Source organism: Mixophyes fleayi, chromosome 1, assembly GCF_038048845.1.
Source record: "Mixophyes fleayi isolate aMixFle1 chromosome 1, aMixFle1.hap1, whole genome shotgun sequence".
Lineage (NCBI taxonomy): Eukaryota > Metazoa > Chordata > Amphibia > Anura > Limnodynastidae > Mixophyes > Mixophyes fleayi.
Genome location: NC_134402.1, coordinates 402,090,912 through 402,114,609, shown reverse-complemented (window position 1 = coordinate 402,114,609; position 23,698 = coordinate 402,090,912). Strand labels below are relative to the sequence as shown.

The following is a 23,698-nucleotide window of genomic DNA, read 5'->3' as shown; positions in this document are numbered from 1 at the left end:
ATATATTCTTTGTGTTAACATTTTAAAAAAAACCTATATATTTAAAACAATGATTAAGGCTTTGTAAAAGCTCATCTGCACATCTCTGAAAAGACTGACTGCTAGAAGACAGATTATAGAGTTTTACAGATGTCAACTTTCAAAATGAAGCATCCAGTGACCCCGTTTCACTCTTTGTTTATACTTCAGCTTCATCATGGAGACTGCTAGTGCAAGAAGATCAATTAGTTGATAGCAAGGGAGGTCAGTGAGCAAGTGTTATTGTATCATCAATATAATGTGATAGATTGAGAAGCGTCTGTGAAGCGTGCATTACACATTCCATGTAATTCTGGGTTTCAGAGGTTCCTCCAATAAGCTTTATGTTTCATTAATCTGAAGCTGAACTGTGCTCGCATTATATTGTTTTGAGAATGACAAACACAAAGTATGTCTTGCTGCAACATAAACTCTGAACTTTATTGTGGACCTTCTAGTAGAGTAGAAACCGTCCTACATATAAACATCTTCACAAAATATGTTTACTCTGAACACATTTTAATTAAACAGCACAAATTTTAGTGCAAATAATATTTAATTGTTCCTCTAATATAGCCTGGAAGACTATCTAATTAAGTATCGGCTAAATATGAGCAGCACGGTGGCTTAGTGGTTAGCACTACTGCCTCACAGCACTGGGGTCATGAGTTCCCGGCCATGGCCTTATCTGTGTGGAGTTTGTATGTTCTCCCTGTGTTTGTGTAGGTTTCCTCCGGGTGCTCCGGTTTCCTCCCACACTCCAAAGACATACTGGTAGGTTAATTGGCTGATATCAAATTGACCCTAGTCTCTCTCTCTCTCTCTCTCTCTCTGTGTGTGTATGTTAGGGAATTTAGACTGTAAGCTCCAATGGGGCAGGGGCTGATGTGAGTTCTCTGTACAGCGCTGCAGAGTAAGTGGCGCTATATAAATAAATGGTTATGTACAGCAAGGACAAAGACAGGGTTAAACTTCTACAGTGTACTTACAAAAATCACAGCATGCAAAAAAAAAGAACATATGCTTATTAGTATTTAGTAATAATTAGAAGATCTGTTAAATAACAGATTGTGTTTTGACTGTTAAAAGTTCTCTTTACTTAATTTAATTGTCTGGACGGGATGATTGTAGACGTTAGTGTGTCTTTTGACCAAAAATAAAGCTGTAACCAAGCTTTAGCAATCTGTATGTTGCTGAACTATTCACCTTCTATTGCGTAACCCTAAGGTAATTCTTCACAGTCCCCACTCACCCATTACCTGACAATTGTTAGGTGTGGGAATATTGCAGATATATATCACTCTAAAACATATTATATCTGGATTTCTACGTGAGCTGGGGGACAAGTAGAATCCTCAGGTGGATATACTGCTTTTACTTGTATTATCACTTCTCTCTGTTAAAATGGAGACACATATGCTAAACAAGAGGGTTAGTGTTCAAGTTTAGTACAAATGTAGGTGGCCAAAGTGGACGAATCTGCTAGACCACTTCCGATGTACAATGGGATCTATTAGCGTAGTAGCAGGATGACTATATGCATCGTCTTTTAGTGGCCATTTTCTGCTATTTACAAATATGCCTAATAATGTTTTGATTGATTTCATTTAGATTATTATCATACATTGCGTGTTTTGGGGCAAAACAGTTGCAATTTGTGGCCAAATTTTGTAATATGTTGAAAATATGCCACCATTAGATTGGAAGCTCTAATAGGCAAGGCCCCTCGTTTGTGCTAATGTATATAAACGCTGGTTAGATTGCATTTGTACGTTGTATTTGGCTACACAAAGCTCATTATTTGTTATTTACAATCTATCTGTGAGGTATGGAAGCAGTAGGCCTGTGCTATCATTCCCGAGTGCTATTACATGTGCATGCAGCTTAAAGCAATGCTGCATTCAAAGCAAGGAAGGATGAAATATAAAGTACACTCTTATATTCTCTTTCACATATTGTGGATTGGGTTGATAGATTATCGGGTGGGGCTGGGAAGGACCTAGCGGTCTTGGCACGCAAGGGTACCAATGACAAATTAATTCTAGCACATTGGTGTTAAATGTCACAGATATGACACTTGCTACTTCTCTAGCACGGCATGTCTGAAAATGCTTTATAATAATTAAAGAGGAAACCCATTTGGGCTAGACTACCTAAGGCTACATCCATCGTCTGGCTCTTGTTCAGAGCTGTCGGGTTAGCACGAGCGCAATTAATTCATATCCCAGAATCCTTTTATCATAAAGCTGCAGATTCTTTTCTGTGTAGTTTGGCAGTCAGGCAGTATTGCTTTTACGTTTCTTGTAAATGCTGTACAGAACTTTGTATGTGTCTTAAAAATTACTGCCAGCAATCTGTAACTAAATAAATATGGCTGTCCTGATGTCATAAATCATAGTAAACCAGGCTTATTGCAGTGAATATATTATTATATCGACACTGTAGCTTCCAATGTAAGATATAGGCAACAATATTCTTTCCTTTTATAATTAAAAATAAGTAAATTTATTATTATTATTATTATTATTATTATTATTATTATTATAATTATGGTTTATTTTCTGTTCCCACATGCATTGTGTATGGTTAGTAAATAAATAGAGGATTTAGAAACTGTCTTGTTCCATTGAATATATTTTTAATTCCATGATGTATTATGCTTGCTTTCTGGAACGTTATTTTAGTAACCATATTAACCATGGCCTTTTCTTTCTTTCTGTAATGGCAGGTTCATGAGAGGTGACTACCACATTGATGTGTGTATCAATGATTATCTGGATGTATTCTGCCCTCATTATGAAGACTCTGTGCCTGAAGATAAAACTGAACGTTACGTTTTATTCATGGTGAATTTTGATGGCTACAACTCCTGTGATCATACATCCAAAGGCTTCAAAAGATGGGAGTGCAATCGACCCCACTCCTCAAATGGACCTCTAAAGTTTTCAGAAAAATTCCAACTTTTCACTCCCTTCTCATTAGGATTTGAATTTAGACCAGGAAGAGAATATTACTATATATGTAAGTATATATTCAAATGTTTCAATTCAGAATAGCTTATCACAATATTGCTTGCTTTATTATTGGCTCCCTCTGCCATGTGTAGGTGACATGTTCACTCAGACCTAGATTTGTGGTTTTACATAGAAGTTTTACATAGGTCCATGCCTAGGGGTGCAAAATTGCAGGGGCGGCATTGTTTCATTCTCTTGCTATATTTTGTCAGCATAAAACAATATTTACTTTTGAGAAGACATGTATTTGTTTTGTACATATGGGAGATGATTGAGGTTGGGCCCATGCTGTGCTGTGTATCTACACGCTTGGTCTAACTCGCAAGTAAACCTCGCAAGTTTCACAGTCCCAATCTGAGTTTGAGTTGCGGCTATCGTTGATGTATTGTTCCCTGGATTAGGTGGTCTAAAGTACTAACAATTAGTATGATTATGGTATTTGTGGCTTTCATAGTTAGAATTCTCTAGCAAATCCAGGGATATACTTGGACGAAAGAAGTAATCTTGGGTATAGGGTGGTGTCCCTGAACTTTAGGACATGAGACCTTGTGGCATAATATAATACAGTTTTATTTGTTATTTAGCTTAACAAGTTTCCCATCTGTTTATGTCTTTCTCACTTCAGTAGGATATAATAACTGTGGCCTCGATAGAGGAGCAATTGTGTTGTTGCTTTAATGTTTTCTCAAATGTCTAACCTTTGCAGTACACTCTTAACTTATGGGTAAAACATCTCCCTCACTAAGTGTAGGACATAGGTCTGACCTCCTAGGGACTCTATCCCAAATGATGAGTGTCTCTGGTGCTTCCTCAATAAAACTGGGTACAATACTTGGCTGCTAGATGTAGGAGTTATATATACAGTATCTATCTATCTATCTATCTGTCTATCTATCTATCTATCTATCTATCTATCTATCTATCTATCTACACTGATCAGCCACAACATTAAACTACCTTCCTAATATTGTGTAAATATCCCTCGTGCTGCCAAAACCGTCCTGACCCATCGTGGCATGCACTCCATAAGACCTCTGAAGGTGTCCTGTGGTATGTGGCACCAAGATGTTAGCAACAGATCCTTTAAGTCCTGCAAGTTGCAAGGTGGGGCCTCCATGGCTCTGATTTGTTTTTCCAGCACATCCCACATATGTTTAATCGGATTGAGATCTGGGGAATTTGGAGGTCAAGTCAACACCTTCAGCCATCCACATGATGTAAATGAAAATGTGATTTATCAGACCAGACCCACTTTACTTCACTTGTCCGTGCTTTTAATGTAGTAGATAATGGTAGATAGGTATATATATATATATATATATATATATATATATATATATATATATTTACTCACGGACCTCCTGCAGGTCCCCTCTCTCTGGTAGACTCTGATTTCCAATAGATAGTGTGCTGCATGTGAAACACTTCCCACATCCAGAGCAGACATAAAGTCTCTCTTCTGTGCTCTCCATTTCATAGGTGCTGCAGGCTGTCTCTGACTGCCGCTTGGGTGGGTATCTCCAGGCAGGTCTTTTTGATGACTCCATGGTAGGGACTCAATGCTCCTATACCATGCCTCTTGCAGCTGCACACTCCTGTGCAATGCTATGCAGTGAGTGCCGGGGACCCGAACTATGGTTCTCCCAACACTGCTGCCTGACTTGCCCTCTACTGCCCCCCTCTCCAGGCTGCGTTCCTGGGCCTGCTGGTCCTTTTCACTCACGCCCCGACTCTGTTCCCCATGCCTCCCAACTTCCTGGCATTGAAACTCACTTTAGCCCTGGCGCAATCTGCTCCCTTCTTTTCCAGCACTGGGGCTCTTGGGGCATGTAGTTGCATCCTGATGGCAGCAGATGTTACACATAAAATGATATGCATGTCCAAATGGGCTAACAATCTAAGAGGAACACTTGATACTTTAGTTAGAGGAATAAGAATTGTAACAGCTGGTGGGGAACGGCTATTGTAAGGCAGAGCATTATCAGCAGCCAATGATAAAACAGCCGTTGGACTACTGATTGAGCAACACTGTTAGAACTAGGAAAGACAGCAGAAGCCACGACACATGAACCAGTTACTATAGAAATCTTAAAACAGCTGCTGGCACCCATAACTGTTCTTCACTATTTATCTTCACTAAATCTCCTCCATCTTCTGGTTCTGGAGAAGGTTTTTGGCTCTGTATGGGCCTTCTTGTTGTTAGCCGCAAGCTTGGAGAAGCTGTGTGTTGCCTGGTGTTATTTATATTATTTGTACCAACTAACTGAAATACTGAAGGTTTCAACATTCCTTAGAATTCTATTTTATTTTATACTGTATACATTTACATTCACTTTACTACAGTGATGCAGAACTGTTCTTTCTCCCTGATGTAATTGCTTGGAACCTCTTGCATATTGTAATTTAAATGTAAGTTACTGTTTGATCAAATAAATGAACTCTGAACTCAGTTGTGCAAAAGAAAGAACACATTATGTAAAGTTACATATAAACTATCTTTCATTCTACATTGTCAGGTTCTAACAGATCTCGTCACTGCATTGGGAATAGAATCCTAATGTATCTTGGTGCATGTTTCCTGGCACACTGTGCCCTCTACTTTTGACCTAAGAAGTCAACATTGATACTATGCTTTCTGAGTGATAACATACTTCTCATTAATAAGCTGGAGGTCTTTTCATCTAGTTGTCTGACATGTCAGTTGTGACCCAGAGGACTATACAGAAGAAGGACAGGAGTTCACTTCATTCCTGTTACAAGATGTCAGACATGATGAAGAGGTTAACTAGATAGATAATTTAAACATGTAGTCAAGGCAGTAGCTGAATTAACATGCTCAGCTATTACTTTCTGGCCAGGAAGAACTACTCTATAGAGGATATTAATTTAGGGTAGTTCCTACCAAATGCTGTAGATCTTTGTTTACATAAATGTGGTTGTTTTTACTAGAGATGGACGGGCTCGGTTCCCCAAGAACCAAACCCACCCAAACTTTGGGTATCCGAGTACCGAGCCGAGTAGGCTCGGTACTCTCCCGCCCATTCGGAATCCAAATCGAGGCCGAACATCATCGTGACGTCGTCGGGGCTCGGTTCTCGCGATACTTGAAGATTATAAATACACGCCTCCACAGCAATCCATCGCCATTTGACAGAGGGAGAGAGCAGGGTGTAGTCACAGGCTGATTAGAGCAGGGACAGAGAATACAATATTCTGAATCCAATTGTGCTAACAAAAATCGCTAGAGAAGAGAGGAGGATAGAGGAGGTTTTTGGTTTTTTTTGCAATATTTGGCACTCAAAGTGCTTTTTGGGTGTCCCCCATTATTTTGCCTAAATATTTCTGGCTGTCAAAATTACTATCTGTCAGCAGTATCTTACCAAATAATTTTTAGCACTACACAGTGCTTTTGGGGTGTCCCCCATAATTGTGCATAAATATTTCTGGCTGTCAAAATTACTATCTGTCAGCAGTATCTTACCAAATAATTTTTAGCACTCCCCAGTGCTTTTGGGGTGTCCCCCATAATTGTGCATTAATATTTCTGGCTGTCAAAATTACTATCTGTCAGCAGTATCTACCAAATAATTTTTAGCACTCCACAGTGCTTTTGGGGTGTCCCCCATAATTGTGCATAAATATTTCTGGCTGTCAAAATTACTATCTGTCAGCAGTATCTTACCAAATAATTTTTAGCACTCACAGTGCTTTTGGGGTGTACCCCATAATTGTGCATAAATAATTCTGGCTGTCAAAATTACTATCTGTCAGCAGTATCTACCAAATAAATTTTAGCACTCCCCAGTGCTTTTGGGGTGTCCCCCATAATTGTGCATAAATATTTCTGGCTGTCAAAATTACTATCTGTCAGCAGTGTCTACCAAATAACTTTAAGCACTCCCCAGGGCTTTTGGGGTGTCCCCCATAATTGTGCATAAATATTTCTGGCTGTCAAAATTACTATCTGTCAGCAGTATCTTACCAAATAACTTTTAGCACTCCCCAGTGCTTTTGGGGTGTACCCCATAATTGTGCATAAATAATTCTGGCTGTCAAAATTACTATCTGTCAGCAGTATCTACCAAATAAATTTTAGCACTCCCCAGTGCTTTTTGGGTGTCCCCCATTATTTTGCCTAAATATTTCTGGCTGTCAAAATTACTATCTGTCAGCAGTATCTTACCAAATAATTTTTAGCACTACACAGTGCTTTTGGGGTGTCCCCCATAATTGTGCATAAATATTTCTGGCTGTTAAAATTACTATCTGTCAGCAGTATCTACCAAATAACTTTTAGCACTCCCCAGTGCTTTTGGGGTGTACCCCATAATTGTGCATAAATATTTCTGGCTGTCAAAATTACTATCTGTCAGCAGTATCTACCAAATAAATTTTAGCACTCCCCAGTGCTTTTTGGGTGTCCCCCATTATTTTGCCTAAATATTTCTGGCTGTCAAAATTACTATCTGTCAGCAGTATCTTACCAAATAATTTTTAGCACTACACAGTGCTTTTGGGGTGTCCCCCATAATTGTGCATAAATATTTCTGGCTGTTAAAATTACTATCTGTCAGCAGTATCTACCACATAATTTTTAGCACTCCCCAGTGCTTTTAGGGTGTCCCCCATAATTGTGCATAAATATTTCTGGCTGTCAAAATTACTATCTGTCAGCAGTATCTACCACATAATTTTTAGCACTACAAGGGCTTTGGGCTGAGAATGGATTCAAAGCAGTCCACATATGAGCAGAATGAGCAACCAGGTTCTGTCACCAGTCCTGATGTTAGTGTTCCCAGTACGTCATCTGGGCCAGGCGATGTCAAACTACACAGTGTTTCGAAATCAGTCCAAAAAACAAAAAAAAAAATTAATCTGTTGAAGCGAAAAAGAAGTTACTGAGCAAAAGTTAAGTGCCGATAAAAAAAAAAATTGCCAACATGCCATTCTACACATGTAGTGGCAAAGAGAGAATGAGGCCTTCACCTTTGGCTATTAGTGGCAGATCCCAAAAAATTACAGAGCCTACAATTGGTGCACAACTACTGTTACACGTCAAAGCCGAGCTGCAAGATAACAGTAAGGCATTAGTTGATAATGTTTTCTCTGATTCACAAATGACACCAATCCCTGTGGAGAGTCCATCCAACAGTGGTGTGTCTAATCGTGAGCATTCTGTTAGTGTACCCATAAAGAAGGGCCCTTTCAGCAGTTTTGCTGATGTGTACCTGAACAGCCCGAGTGTAGCCGCTGATACACAAATTGAGGATACCACTTTGGAAATAGAAGAGGATGAGGGGGAGATTTGTGGAGGTGACGAGGGTGTTAATGAGGATGTTGATGATTATGATGCAGACAGATACCAAATTGCCTTTCTCAATTTCTATTTATATTCTAGATTATATAACGGCTGAATAGTTTTCTATTTTACTCCTAGTGGAGAGGGGATCTGATGCAGACAGATACCAAACTGCCTTTGTCCATTTCTTTGTATATTCGAATTTCTAGTTCCACAGTCTGTGCAGGCTGCTTTTTTTATATTCAACTACAAGTGGAGGGTGGGGGGGGGGGGGTATAGATAGCCACCAAACTAACGTGGTCCATTCAATTTTACTTTCTAGTTCCACAGTCTGTGCAGGTTGCTTTTTTTATTTTCAACTACAAGTGGAGGGCGGGGGGCATAGATAGCCACCAAACTACCGTGGTCCATTTAATTTTACTTTCTAGTTCCACAGTCTGTGCAGGCTGCTTTTTTTATATTCAACTAAAAGTGGAAGGTGTAATATACATCCAAAGACGATGGCTACATTCCCAATAATCAAAGATGGAGGAGGTAGACAACCAGGTTTGTCTGTATAATTTGCAGACAAGTGTTCAAATTAAGGACCGCCTACCAGGGATTACAATGTTTTTTTTATAATTTATTAGCTTTAGAATTACCTCACTTATCTAAGAAACTGGTGGAGCACTAAATTAGGTTATTTTAGACCAAAAAAATTGTATTTTTTTCAAAAATAGCAAAACAAAACCAAACAAAACCAAAACACGCAATGGCGATTTTGCAAAACCAAAACACAAAGGTAATCCAGATCCAAAACCAAAACTAAAACACGGGGGTCAGTGATCATCTCTAGTTTTTACAGATCCGCACATGCATATGTTTATGCCTTTATTTGAGCATGGTCATAATTAATCTGTGTATTCCATATGCAGGATCATTGCTGGGTTGAAGGTGGGACTCAATAACGCATGTCTTGCATAAGTCAAACATACTGCTCTATATAGCATGCTATCCCATTTGTGCCATCTCTATCAATAGGATGTCTCTATTGCGGGTACATTTCACTTGGTCAACTTCTATGTTGAGAACATTCTAATTCCCTGTTTATTTTATTCATTGGGAAAAAGAGCTCAGGCGCACAATTAGGCAGGGCTTCAGCTGGGCAGAATTTTCTCCTTGCCCTTAAAGTTTGAGCTCCAATAAATAAGTAAATTAATAAGTTTTAATTAAATTATGTATGTGTGTATGTATGTGTGTATATATATACATGTATATATATATATACATATATACATATATATATATATATATATGTGTGTGTGCGTATATATATATTTATGTGTATATATATATTTATATATTAAAGAATAAAAATATATATTTAATTTCCATTGATATATATTAACTACAATTATTTTCAATTATTACTAATGTCTTAGAACTCGGGAACAGATTTGGCAACCTCGCATATGGTTTGATTTAGCTCATAAAATCCCCTTGTGGTCCTCCAGATGGAATTATACTTTCCTTTAAGATTGCCACCTGCATAAAGCGCATGCAATCTATGTCCTTTGGTAGTAGAAATTTAAGATAATTAAGCTAAATATTATTACTGCTTTATAGCCCCTATTTTCATATATTTTTAATGTTCGATCTCCATATTGACATCACAATAAATAAACTGAAATGGGAACCAGCAGATTCTTCCAGTCAGAGAACTGTGGCTTGATGCTTCATTAAGCTCTTTCTTCTCCTGCTGCCTATCATGATTTATCTGTAAACTAAATAGTGTTTTGACAGTACTAGAAAAATGAGAATTAATTTTGTTGGAAGAATATTGTTAAGAAACAAAACCACATCATTATAAAACTAACCTTCTTGACTATTTAATATGTGGTCGTGAAAGAAACAAGGTTCAGGAGCTATATCTGGGGCATGCCTATTACAAATCTTCCCTGGTTTACACTGAATAGCCATGTTTGCAGAATTATTATGCACAGGGTAAAAATACTTCCTTTTTATGAGCTGTAACGATTACTTTTCGATGCCCCATTAAATGTACTGTAGATATGAAATATTTTGCTCTTTCTTGTATGTTTTTAATTATTATCTGCCTTTTTGTGAAGAATATGAACAATGCCTAAATACAGGTTACAAAAGGATCCCACATATATTGGTCTGGAAAATAGAAAAAATTAGCCATCCTGCAGAAACATTGATTAACTAATCTTATTTCAGATGATTTTTATGCAATAGTAATGGATTAACTATTCTCAAATTATCGTCCCATCTCTCAGCTCCCGTTCCCCTCCAAGCTTGTTGAGAAAATTGCCTACACTCGCCTCACACACTTTGTTTCCTCAACCTATTGGATCCTCTATAGTCAGGGTTTTGTTCTCAACACTCCACAGAGTTTCCATTGATTAAGGTTGTCAGCGATTTGATCACTAAATCTAAGGACCATAACTCTCTATCACTATTTCTCCTAGATCTCTCTGCTGCATTTGACATAGTTGACAACTCTTTTGTCATATAAATACTACAATCCCTAGGTCTTCAAGACACTGTCCTATCTTGGTTCTCAGCCTACCTATCTAATCGCTCTTTCAGTGTCAATATCTCTGGATCCACCTCTGCTCTGCTTCCTTTATCAGTTGGAGTACCACTAGCACCTCAGTACTAGGTGCTCTGCTGTTCTCTATCTACACCACTTCTCTTGGAAAACTAATAAGCTCCTTTGGATTCCAGTATCTTCTTTATGTCGATAATACCCAAATTTATCTATCCTCTCCTGATCGCTTACCATCTGTTTTGGCCTGCGTTACTGGCTGTCTTTGTACCTTTTTATCTTGGATGTCCTCTAGCCAACTTAAACTCAGTCTTTCAAAAACAGAGTTAATAATATTTGCACCTGCCAACAGAACTTACCTACCTGACATTTCCATTTCTATTGACAGCAGGGCCATAAATCCTACCCCACAATCTCCGTGCCTAGGTGTGATCCTTGACTCAGAACTATCCTTTGTTCCCCACGTTGACTCTATATCTAAATAATGTTACATACATCTAAAAAACATTTCCAGAATACGCACATATTCACACAAGACACTGCAAATTGTATGCACTGATCATCTCCTGCTTTGTCAATTGCAATTCCCTCCTTACTAGTCTTCCCCCTAATCAGACTCTCGCCCCTATTTTGCACACAACGACTAGATTGATTTTCTGTACAACTCATTCTTACTCTGCTGAGAAACTCTGTCAAAAAAAAAAAAAACAAACAAAGGCAATGTTGAGAATGACAGAGTCCAATATAAAATACTTCTAATAACATACAAGGCCATCAACAAATCTACACCAACATACATCTGCTCACTTTTCTCAAAATATCTCCCAACTAGACACCTCTGTTTTGCACAAGATCTATGTCTCTCATCCACTCTCATTACATCCTACCATATCCTGGTTACAGGGTGTTTTTTGGGCTGCACCCACTTTATGGAATTCCCTCCCTTGCACAATAAGACTTTCCTCTCGTCTTCAAGCATTCTCTGGAAACCCACCTCTTCAGGCAATCTTATAAAATTTCTCAACCACACTCTTAACCCCCATAGGTTACCCTATTACGACCCTTTAAACAATTTATTCAAGACAACAACCCTCTGATCCCAGACCAACATTGCTGTGTGACTGGATCACATAACATACAAATCACTTTTTTACCTTTGCAATATGGCTGGACCAATATGCAATATGTTCACCTCATGTATTTGACTCCCATTGACCTATAGATTGTAAGCTTGCAAGCAGGGCCCTCGTACCTCTCTGTCTGTCTGTAATATCCCAGTATTGTTTTATTGCTCTGCTTGTTACCAATTGTAAACTGCTATGTAATTTGCTGGCGCTATATAAATAGATGAAGATGATGAGGATTATCTAGTTTTATGTGAGCAGTGCACAGTGTAGAGTGTACTCAACCCTGTCTCCAAACCATGAGATCAATAAATTGTAATAAAGATGATATCCTATAGCAGCTTATCACTGTGATAGAAAATCAATTATCGTCACAATTTATCAATAAAATATCGTCTGAGTGACACTGGCTTAACCTCGCCGGGCCAGTCTTGGTGGATATGTCCATTTGTGACCTGAGAAGCTGCTTTTCGCTGGAGCTGAAAGTCTAAGCTTATGGAGAAAAATAAAAAAATAATTGTATAAAAAAAAAAATATTAAAATAGGACAAACATATTTTTCAGACCGGGCAAATCTTTACTCTGGTGGTAGCTACCGCCAGCAATAATATAGTCCTTGGGTGCTGCAAATCAGGACAATCCAAACAAAGGGGCTATTAAGGGTTATGCTTTATGCCACTTATTTCCAGCCAGTGTGTTGGGACACATTTGTGTGTCATCATTTCAGGTAGATATAACTAGGGCTGTATGAAACCCCATAAATTCTGTTTGCCATGATTAGACCAAATTCCAGCTGAAAAGTTGTGAATTGCAATCAGGTAAGTTAAGCCTTTCCTGTTCTGGAAAGTATTGCTCTGTCGCCCTGGCAATATTTCATTAATACATTGTGGCAATAACTGATCATCACCATTTATTTATATAGTGCCACTAATTCTGCAGCGCTGTACAGAGAACTCACTCACATCAGTCCCTGCCCCATTGGAGCTTACAGTCTAAATTTCCTAACATACACACAGATTAGGGTCAGTTTGTTAGCAGCCAATTAACATACCAGTATGTTTTTGGAATGTGGGAGCAAACCGGAGCACCCGGAGGAAACCCACGCAAACACAGGGAGAACATACAAACTCCACACAGATAAGGCCATGGTCGGGAATTGAACTTATGACCCAGTGCTGTGAGGCAGAAGTGCTAACCACTAAGCCTCCCTTGATTATCTATCACCTTGATAAGTGGCGATAGAAAATCAGCTATATCGCCACAGAATTATAAATAGGCCGTATGTAACAATGATCAAGGTGTGTTAAAGATTATCTCTGGTCTCGAGCAATGGATTGAGTACACTTTACGCTGAAGGCAAACTGTGGGTCCTAGAATCTATTTTAGGGTAAACTGATAATATAATTTGCAATACATTATTATGAGCAACACATCTGCACCAGAGAAGATGTTGCAAGAATTACGTGCAGACAATGAAAAATTTTATTACACACTCGGTGTGTATTATATTGAATATATTGAATTTTGAATTTTTTCATTATTGAAATATAGGTTTTTCACTGCCAAAAATGTCCAGAGACAAATCTTTAAAATCGTGGCCTGTGCCTTTAACAGGTGTTAGCAGCTATGAATGAACCAAAACTGCAACATCTGAACAGTTTTTGTGTATATACATCAAAATGTCAGATGCAAAATAAATTATGTGGAATAGTTGCCAATATGAGGGTATAATCTGCAAATTGCAGCAATCTTCGGCAAGTGTTATTAGTATATCACCGTATTTAAAAAGACTTATTCACACTGAGGAACCATGGAAAATAGGTTTTAAAATGAATTAAATTATTAACAGGGTAAATTTGATTGAATGCATTTTTTTCCCCTCAAATTTGAATGTGTTCTGTTTACTTAAAATAAATATCCCTGAATTCAGCTAGCTTTGTAAGCCAATTCAATGAATCAATTTGTAAACTATAATTAGCTTAGTCCAGGCTAGTAAGATTAATGGATAGATAAATACTTTACTTATTAACTGTTTGCCTGATTTGCACTAAATAATGTCGCAGTATTTTCTGTCTTAGGCTGATAAAGTAACATTATTTTAATAGAGCGTTTTTGTGTTTGGATAATGCAGTAGTGTTATGGTGAAGCAGAAATGTATATTTTTATATGAAGCATAATTGCTACTGATGCTAGAATGGGTAAGAAACTGATTACTTATACTACAAACAAAGTGCTATATTCTAATAGACAGGTGTACTGTGTGAATCAGACACATTCAGTCATCCATATGGTGTGCCCTGGTCTTTGACATATTTTAACTTCTCCAGGAAAGATGTTTCAGCAAGTGTGTGCAACTGCATACACAATAGGGTTCAGACTATAATTACAGTCAGTTGTATTTCAATGGCTGTAGTAGATCAACAGGTTGAGGATTTCTGAATTTGCTGCAATATATTGTAAGTGTATCTCACTATAAATATGTTTTATAATACTAATGTGTTTGTCCCTCTGCAGCTCTTATAGCTTGTGTATTGGTCAATGTCAATTGATCACAGTTATATGTACGGCATGACACAGTAGGCCTATGCCTATGGGCGACAGAGGCTAACGCTTTTCAGACATAGGGGCATATTTATCAATATTCACATAAAGGGAAAAGTAGTTTTCAATCCTTATCGCAATGATAAGGATTGAACTATTTCTCACATTTATGTACAGCCCTGCACAGAAACAGTAGTTCCGAAAAACTGCTGTTTCAGTGATAAAAAAAAATCATACTTACCCCCCTCTTCGGAAGCGCTGTCTCCGGGTCTTCTCTTCACTCTTCAATTGCGCATGTCCAGTTCCAAGAACTGGACATGCGCACACAGATCCCCTCTCTGTCTCTGCAACGATAGTTGCAGAGAGAGCGCGCTGAGTGACAGGGAGGGATCATGTGATCCCTCCACACATGCGCTGTACAGGTCTGCTCTTCGGAGCAGAGCTGACAGCATTAGATTTCTTCAATTCGGATGATGTACTCCAGCTTCAGCTGGCATACAATTAACATGACAAGTTCCCGAAAAAAATGTTTTTTCGGGACTTGTTAGATTGCGGCCAGGAGCAGTCACCATTCTGTTGAATGGTGACTGCTCCCAAAAACGAAGAGGAATGCAAAGCAGCAGATATCCATGATATCTGCTGCGATGCACCCTTAATAAATTTGCGGAGGACAGGAGGACACCTTAATGACCCGTTAAAAGCACTATCGTGCTTTATTAAATATGCCCCTTAATGTGATGCCATAGTGTTTTCAGTGCCAGATATTGAGGTAAACAGAGCATACCTAAAACTGGGATATACATTGTGGACAAAATAAGTGCATACATGAAAATAAAGGTTGGGGAGAATCCTGTCCATGAAACCTTACAATGTAATGCAGTGATCAAAGTGTAAATTTAGAACTGGCGGTATGGGAAATGTAATGGGAGAGTAAGTGAGAGCAGTTTGATTACTTTACAATCTAAGCAGTAGGAAAAGTGGTGGTATGGCATACCGCCATATACCAGCCCATATATATATATATATATATATATATATATATATATATATATATATATATATATATATAATGTGTGTGTATGTGACTGGAATGTGAGCATACCACCATTTACCAGCCCATATATATATATATATATATATATATATATATATAATGTGTGTGTATGTGACTGGAATGTGAGCATACCACCATTTACCAGACCACTTTGACAACTGATTTAATGGAAAAAGGGCAGCGAGAGTCTTGTAGGTGGTTCTCAGGGAGGAGATGAGGCGCAGGTCAGAGGTAGATCTAAGACGGCGTGAGGGAATTCTGGATGAGGTTTGAGATGTATCAAAGGGGTGTTGGTGAGGGCTTTGTAGGCGATGGTGAGTCATTTGAATTGGATTCTGGAATATATAGAGAGCCAGTGTAGGGGTTTTCAGAGTGATGCGACAGATGTGATACAGTAAGAAAGGAAGGGGAAGGCCAGTCTTGCAAGCAGCATTTAGAATGAATTGGAGCAGGGATAGATGGGTGAGGATAATACCAGATAGAAGAGGATACAGTTGATGAGGCGGAAGATAATGAGAGATTGGATAAGAGTTTTGGTTGCATTTTGAGCAATAAAAAAGCACTTGTGGTCTTAAAATGACCACTGTGTATGATACTAATCTGATTTTTAGACCTATTGGGAAATACAGTCAGAAGATGACTGTAGATGGCTGCTATTGGCAAGCCAAAGTGTCCAATTTGGTGACTTAAGGGTATGGCTAAATTGCACTCTGATTTAGTTGTTCAGCACTCTGAAAGCATGGCCGGCTTGTATCATATTTGACCAGCTTAAGAGGTAGATATTTCTATGCATAATAGATATATTAATGTTGTCCATGAAAGGAGCAGCATAGACGAGTGGGTCTATTGGTTCTGTTAGGGCTTAGCACCATGGTTGACTCTCTGCAGGCTCCAATAGTGCAAATCTGTTTCTGGCATAGATATTGAACTTCTAAAGCTCCCTGTTGTGAAGTGTATAGATATATCTGTGACAATTTATTTAGCAGTATTTCTTGTACTATAACCTGGATTATTGAAACAGAAGCACTGATATCCCAATGTATATGTAATAATATAACAGCATACTACAGAAAACAGCTGTGAGTACACAAACGGGTATCACCTATATCCAGACTTATCAGGACTTACATCAGCTTTTCTTTCTGTTGTGTTCTCACTCACTGCTTTGGATGATGTGTAGATTGGGGCAATCGACGTATAATTATCTGCTATTGTTAATCAGTCTGCCTCCCAAATTCCAAAATGAGGCTGTTAGGCTGTTGGGCATGTTGTCTGAAAAGTACAGCAGTTTGTGGAGTCTTGGCAAATCTTGATCAAAATCTAATTTACTGTGCTTTTTAGAAGATGGCAACAGCTATCAACATTAGCATGTATTAGATATAACCTTTTCTGAAGCAGTGGAAGAAGCTTAATTTAAATATAACGCATTGACGGGGAATTCAGCATATTGGCAGAAAGTTTTTATTCAAATGTGAATCATTTGTGACATCATTACATTTTCCTTTTATTTAGAATCATATTTCATAAAAACAAATACTAAAGAAAATAATTTCATGAATAAATTCTGTCTATTTATAATGGTAAGGCTCAATATGCATACTTTTGTTATTATTTTCTTCATGCTGATGAGTCAACCCATGTACGGTTGAGACATTCACTATTGGCTTTACAATGCGAAATATATTCAGTGCAACATGGAAGACTGAGCAAATGTTAAAAAAAGAATGGTTTCGACAGGCGTTTGGAATAAATTAGATGTAGACCATTGGTTCAGCGCCATCCATGTGCTTTCTGTTTAGGCAGCTCTAACTCTTCAAAAATACTTTATATCTACAAACATGACAAATAAATAAATAAATGTTACATCTTCTGTGTAACACAGAACATCATCCCATATCACAATATACTACCCTGGATTGTAAAAGCTAATGTTATTTAAGCAGCAGCTTTACAAAGAACACAGGCAAAAATAAAGTCTGCTACAGTATATCCTGACATGCAGCAAAGTCAAATTAGTCACATTACTATATGGTTATAATTGCTGCTTCATGTCACTGGGGTCATGAGTTTGATTCCTACCAGGACCCTATCTTTGCTCTTACTGTAAAGACAACATGGCAATACAGCAGAGCTCCAGCAGTCTACAGCATTAATACCATATAGGGGTTTACTTTGAATATTAAAGACATACATGCCAACCTTTTGAAGCTGGCTTCCGAGAACTGGGGGGGAAGAGGTGCGCGTGTGAGGGCGGGACTTGAAAAAACGTGCCATTTTGGCCCCGCCCCACTATGAAATTCACGGCATTGAATGGTGGGGGCAGGGCTTAATGACGCCATTAAGCCCTGCCCCCCGATATTCAATGCCGTTAATTTCTGCATTTTTTTAGGATCCAGGAGTGCCTGCTCTTCTGGGAGTCCAGAAATTCCGGGAGAGTAGGCAAGTATGATTGAACAGTATACTTCTCATCAGTAAGGCACAAATGCAGCATGGTTAGTATTGCTGTTGCACATCGCTGGGGGCAGTGTTTCTATCCCAAGCCGGGCTGGTAGGTTATGTTGTTTCTGGCAAAAATGGATGCTAGTGCGTGAAATTAGATGGTAAGTTCCAATGGGCTAAGGACAGATGTGAATAAGTTATAATCTTTCTGTATAGTGCTGCGTAATAAGGTGATGTTATATGAATAAACAATAATAATAATAAAAATGTTAATATATTATTTCTTTCCTTACTTGAATATAAAAATGTGGTTCTGATTTTATATTGCAAACATTTCCATATATAAAAGTAAATTAATTTAACATTATAGAGAGAGAGAGAGAGAGAGAGAGAGAGAGATTGGAGCTTATCGGTTATTAAGTTTGTGAATGGGAAAAGCAGTAGTAGCAAAAGATTTACCTCCTCACTTATTTTCTTATGAGAAACGTATGTAAATTTATACAAGGTGTTATAAGTCTGACTAGATCAGGTTCGAGCACCTTAGAAATTCTCTACACATGCTCTGGTATAGTTGTTAGGTATTATTACTAAATTGGATCTGTTTCCAATTTTGCCACATTCATAGATGGGAAAATTGGACAGATCTACTCATTTGTTAGGTGCACCTAATGACCAGGTAGCCAGGGCAAAATGTTTCCTAACCATTTGTTTACCAACATCATTCCTAATCTGATTATGATCAGAGCAGGTGATTTTTTCTATGTCCACAAACAGCAATTTTCATTCAAATTCATCTAAAATGTCCAAATTATGCAACAAAATCACAACCTCAGTAGGTGCCATAAGACAAAGTCCATGGCTTCTAATTAAGGTAATTTGCATACAATACAGTAAGAAACATATTAGTAATGAATGTAAATCAATCATACGACTACCCCATCTACTCATGAAACTAACTATTCAGCTGTGGGTATATATTAATTATTACAGTTACGATTTATGCAAAAAATGCAAACGTTTTTTTAATGGAAGTTTTAAAAAGAAAAAAAAAGAAAAAAAAAAATATGCTTATTGTGTATTGTATGTGTATATATATATATACACACATGCACACATATGGCAAAGTATGGCACAGTGCTTAGCATTGCTGTCAGGCACAAGGGTCATGAGCTCAATTCCCGTCCAGGACATTGCTTCTGTGGAGTTTGTGTGTTCACTCCAAAAGTACAGTGGTGGGTTAATTGGCTGCTGTCAAAATTATCCATAGTGTGTTAGCGAATTTAGACTGTAAGCTCAAGTGGAGCAGATACTGTTGTGAGTGACAAATATTCTCTGTACAGCGCTGTGTAATTTATTGGTTCTATGTGAATAATAATAATAACAAAGAAAATATCACCGCACTATAATGCTTAACACATGTTATACAAATAACAGTCACATGAATAAAAGCATCAATTTGTGACTATTAGAGCTATACTCCTATTTCAGGAACAATTTAGGTGTATCCGATTCTTTGCTGTACATCACTTTTAATAAAATACTGTAAGCAGGTCACTCTTTTATATGAGTTTGTTCTTAGTCTGTCCTCTTGTACGGTGGTGTATAAATTATTGGTGCTTTTCAAATAATAAATAGATGTAAATGTACCAAGGGCTTGTATTGCTTGTTGTGCTTCACAGAATTGACAGATGGCAGAGGGTCCATACATCCTTAAAAATGTTTTTGCCCTCCTACCATACCAGTCTTAAAATCTTCATTGGGACCCAGTCTATGAATACATATTCTCAAGATTTACGTGTCTCACCTGTTGAAAACATGTGTATAGTACTTACTTATAATGTGATGTTTTTCAAACTTATATATTTACGTTTAGTAAATTGGATCTTTTTAAACCTCTGAACAGTCTGTGCAATACAGTAGCTATACTTTAACAAACACTTTGTGAAATGCGTAGTGTGCGGTCTTCTTTTTGTTTTCGTTTTGCATGGCTGTGTTTCAGAAGCTCAAGTCAAGCCGTGTCTAGCCAGCAGAGGACAACAAATGAGCTTCAGTTTTATATTACCCCCACTTATAATAAATGTATTGTAGATATGCATGCAGATGTTAATATTTCAAAGGACTCGCATATAGGATTACTGGGGCGTTAAACTGCACCTGTGGTAGCTGAGAAGAATGCAGCTATATGATATGACACAGAACCTTATTTTACAATAGCCCGTGCTAGCTGAAGCACAACAGTATAAATTAGTCTTTGTCACGTCTCTGCATTAAAAGTAGAATTAGTAATCTATATTAATCATAACTGTTTTTTCCATGTTTAATAACAAGCTGAGTGGCTGCCAAAGTACTTTCTGGAAGACATTTTTCCCTTCAAATTGTCATGGAGAACAAAACAGTTATTATGGCCCTCTAGATAAAGATTAATGGTTTCAACAATTAATTTGAGAAAAAACATATTTACCGGTGCTTTCCAGTTGAGTGTAGGGGATCGCTGTGTGTTTGATTTGTTGTCTCTCTGATAAAATTATAGAGCAGAGGCATGAGATAATGTAATCCATTTCTTGAAAAGCTAAGAGGTTAATCAACAAAGAATTCAGTGGCTAAGATCAAACAAAACATACAGTCTATTCTGTGAAAGCATGTTTCAGGTGGGTTACATTTGCTGTAGATTGTTTGTGTTTATTAAAGCTTGTTGACATGATTTCCATTTCTGAAAGTAATACAGTAAAACATAAGATGACCATGAATAATGGTACATAGAATGTGCAAGGCTGACTGCAATCATCTGGACAGAGTTTAGTAAGAGCAAGATGAGTTGTTAAAGCACACCAGGGCAGATTGCTAACGTGACTGTGGAGTTGTTACGCAGACAAAATCAATTTTAAAGCATACCACTGTACTAACCTAGGCTTATATTACAGCTTACATTATATTCACCTCAGACAAAAATCAAAATGAAAATCAAAACCTGTGCTTCTAATGAGGTTCTGCCCAGGAATCATTAATTACACATTAGCCTTAACAATCCCTGCTAGATTTCATTTACATCAAAATTGAGACAATGAGAATCATGAGGAAAAAAAAAATCAATTTTTGAAGACATTAAAATGCTAAGGCACATTCCAAAAACTATTATAAGGTGACGTTTCAATAAAATATGCCATTTTGGGAAACAGTACATTAAACCCAGTATAAATAGCTCTCCTTGCATTAGCGCTGCTGAACTACCTCCTCTGGATGGAAAAGCATCATTGAACATGTAAATAACAGGAATTATCTTTCCCTTATACCATTCTTAATCACTCCCTTTGTGTACTACAAAAATGGCGGCGGATCTTATTGAAAACACCTTAGCGACAGTACCCGACCTCCTCTCCCAATCAGGCGGCAGCAGATTGCAACCTGATGTGTTAAGAAATATGATCACCGCCGCATGCCGGGACAGTTGCCGGCATCCGTTCCCTGTCAGGCGGTAGCAGATTGCTCCCTGGTGTCAGCCGGATTCCATATATGTTAACTGTTACATGCCAGACTGGTTGCCTAGCAACAGTATCGGCGTTTTCGCCGGCGCTACTTCAGTTCCAGCCGGTTGCTATGTAAACAACAACTAGCGTCTTCTCAGCTAGTCAATGTCAACTGTCTATTTGCGCCTAATCGTTTGCGCACTTGTGCAGCTAATCACCTTGCAAACTCCCATAGGTTGCTCTGACTTTACAAACCCATTCCTGTTGTTCACCAATGCTGGTCATAGTTCCTGTTTATCTTAGTGTGCCTTTGTATCCTGACCTGATTCTGTCTCTCAGTGTTTGACCTGGATTGTTTAAATAGGATTGCTGTTTTTTCTGCTCCTGACCCTGGCTCGTCAAATTGATCTGAATTTATCTCTGCCTGCCCTGACCACTGGCTTGCTATTTGGAATTGCTGTCTTCTCTTGCTCCTGACCCTTGCTTGTTTTATGAGTTTGCATTAACTTTTGCCAGTCTGGTTCTCTGTTATTGACTCTTCTGGTACCTTCTCACTACCTCCTTCTGTGTTCTGTCCACTCCATTGGTAATGGTGTGATCAACAGCTACTACTGCTTGAGCAGAAGTCCTGGGGCAACTGAGTACTGTGGAACACATCTAGTTGCTTGGAAAGGGGGCTGCTAAAGGTGAACACCTTGTGATGCGGCTCTGGTAGTTGAGGATCACATGCCATATTGCCATTAACATGCAGCTAATTGTTTGATTGCTTCTTTTTTGGAGAAAAAATTATCCACCTACACTTACATCATTAATTAGCAAACTATAGCAAACATATTATCTTGAATCTATAACAAGTATTTTACATGAGAACTATGGTAAATTTTTGAAAATGTGTCCCCCTGGCTGTCTTATTATGAGGCTCAAATGTAGACCCTACATGAGTTATATAACGATCTGTTCGTGTTGTAAAGGAGTTGAACTGGGAACTATACATGCTTATTCCCAAACCATTCATTTCCATACTAGCCATCCCTCTTAACCTCCTCCTTCTTCCTTACATATAGACTATTTAAAATGTTGCCAAGGCTTTCTTCTATACATTACCTTAATTTAATTGTACATAATATACTACTCATTTTTACATTCTATTTTTAATATTTGTATTGAAAGAGTTTTATTTGTACTGTTAAAATAGTTGCTTGTTTACTTAAAATTATATTTTGTGTACTTTCCCTTCCAATTTTTGTTCCTGTATTCCAACTTCCCCCCAACCCCTCATTCTTATTTAAAAATCTGGATAGCAAAAAAATAAAATAAATTCATTTCATGAGTTGATGTTGACCAACATTGTGGGTAGTTGTTTAAGAGACTGTAAATGTATAATATATATATATAGATCTTTCTCTGCTCATTATTCAATGTTAAAAACGGAAAAAAAGGCACAATTGTTATAAACAATTATTCTCCGCACAAACCAGCATACGTTCTCCAAATTAAAAAAATATCAGCTTTGTGTTGGAGCACTTAGCAAAAGCTATTTTGTTTTGTTGCATCTCTTTTCCATTAAGTGATGACCTAGTTGAAATATTTGTTAGAAAATAATACATATCAATCTTTTTTTTTTTTTTTTACAAAATTCTCGTTTAAGAATGTTAGCAGAATATTCAATTATTCTATGAAGTTGTTGATTACTTATTTGAAAACCAAATTGATTTGCAGCTTGTGATTGTATACAGTAGTTGTGTGTTTTTGAGCATCGCCGTTGCTGTGCCCATGATAATCTGCATTATTTGGGCATGACATCATGGTCTAATAATAGGGCTGTAACGTGAATGCTGTATACTCTGTGGATAGGGTGATGCTGGAATTTTGCAGCAGGAAAGAAACAATTGCAGACCTCCCATTTTCACATCCGTTTCATTTAGTGAGTGCAATACTCACCTTGGTGTAACTGTTTTAAAGTCAATTCTTGTCTTCTTTGTTGTCCCTGGTTGCCTGCTGCACTGGGGCATTTAATCAGCAAATCATGCACCAAATGGGCCGATGCTAAGTTCAAACGCTGAGTTTGTGGTTTACAGTTGTCCCTGGCAACCATTTGCAAGAATAAAATACATGAGGCAGCAGACACAGCAAGGGTCATATACTGAAACCACAAGATTGTGACAGCGAGTGTAAGAAAAGGGCATAATGTTACT

The 23,698-nt window shown here is 37.9% G+C and overlaps 1 protein-coding gene across 3 annotated transcripts in view; it reads left to right on the top strand.

The window, feature by feature from the left end:
• EFNA5 (ephrin A5) overlaps positions 1 to 23,698 on the top strand; it is a 309,847-nt gene that overhangs the window by 246,921 nt on the left and 39,228 nt on the right. For all 3 annotated transcript variants that reach the window (XM_075181497.1, XM_075181490.1, XM_075181483.1), the window contains exon 2: positions 2,747 to 3,039. In XM_075181497.1, coding sequence (XP_075037598.1) covers positions 2,747 to 3,039 — 293 coding nt within the window. The remainder of the gene's footprint in view (positions 1 to 2,746; positions 3,040 to 23,698) is intronic.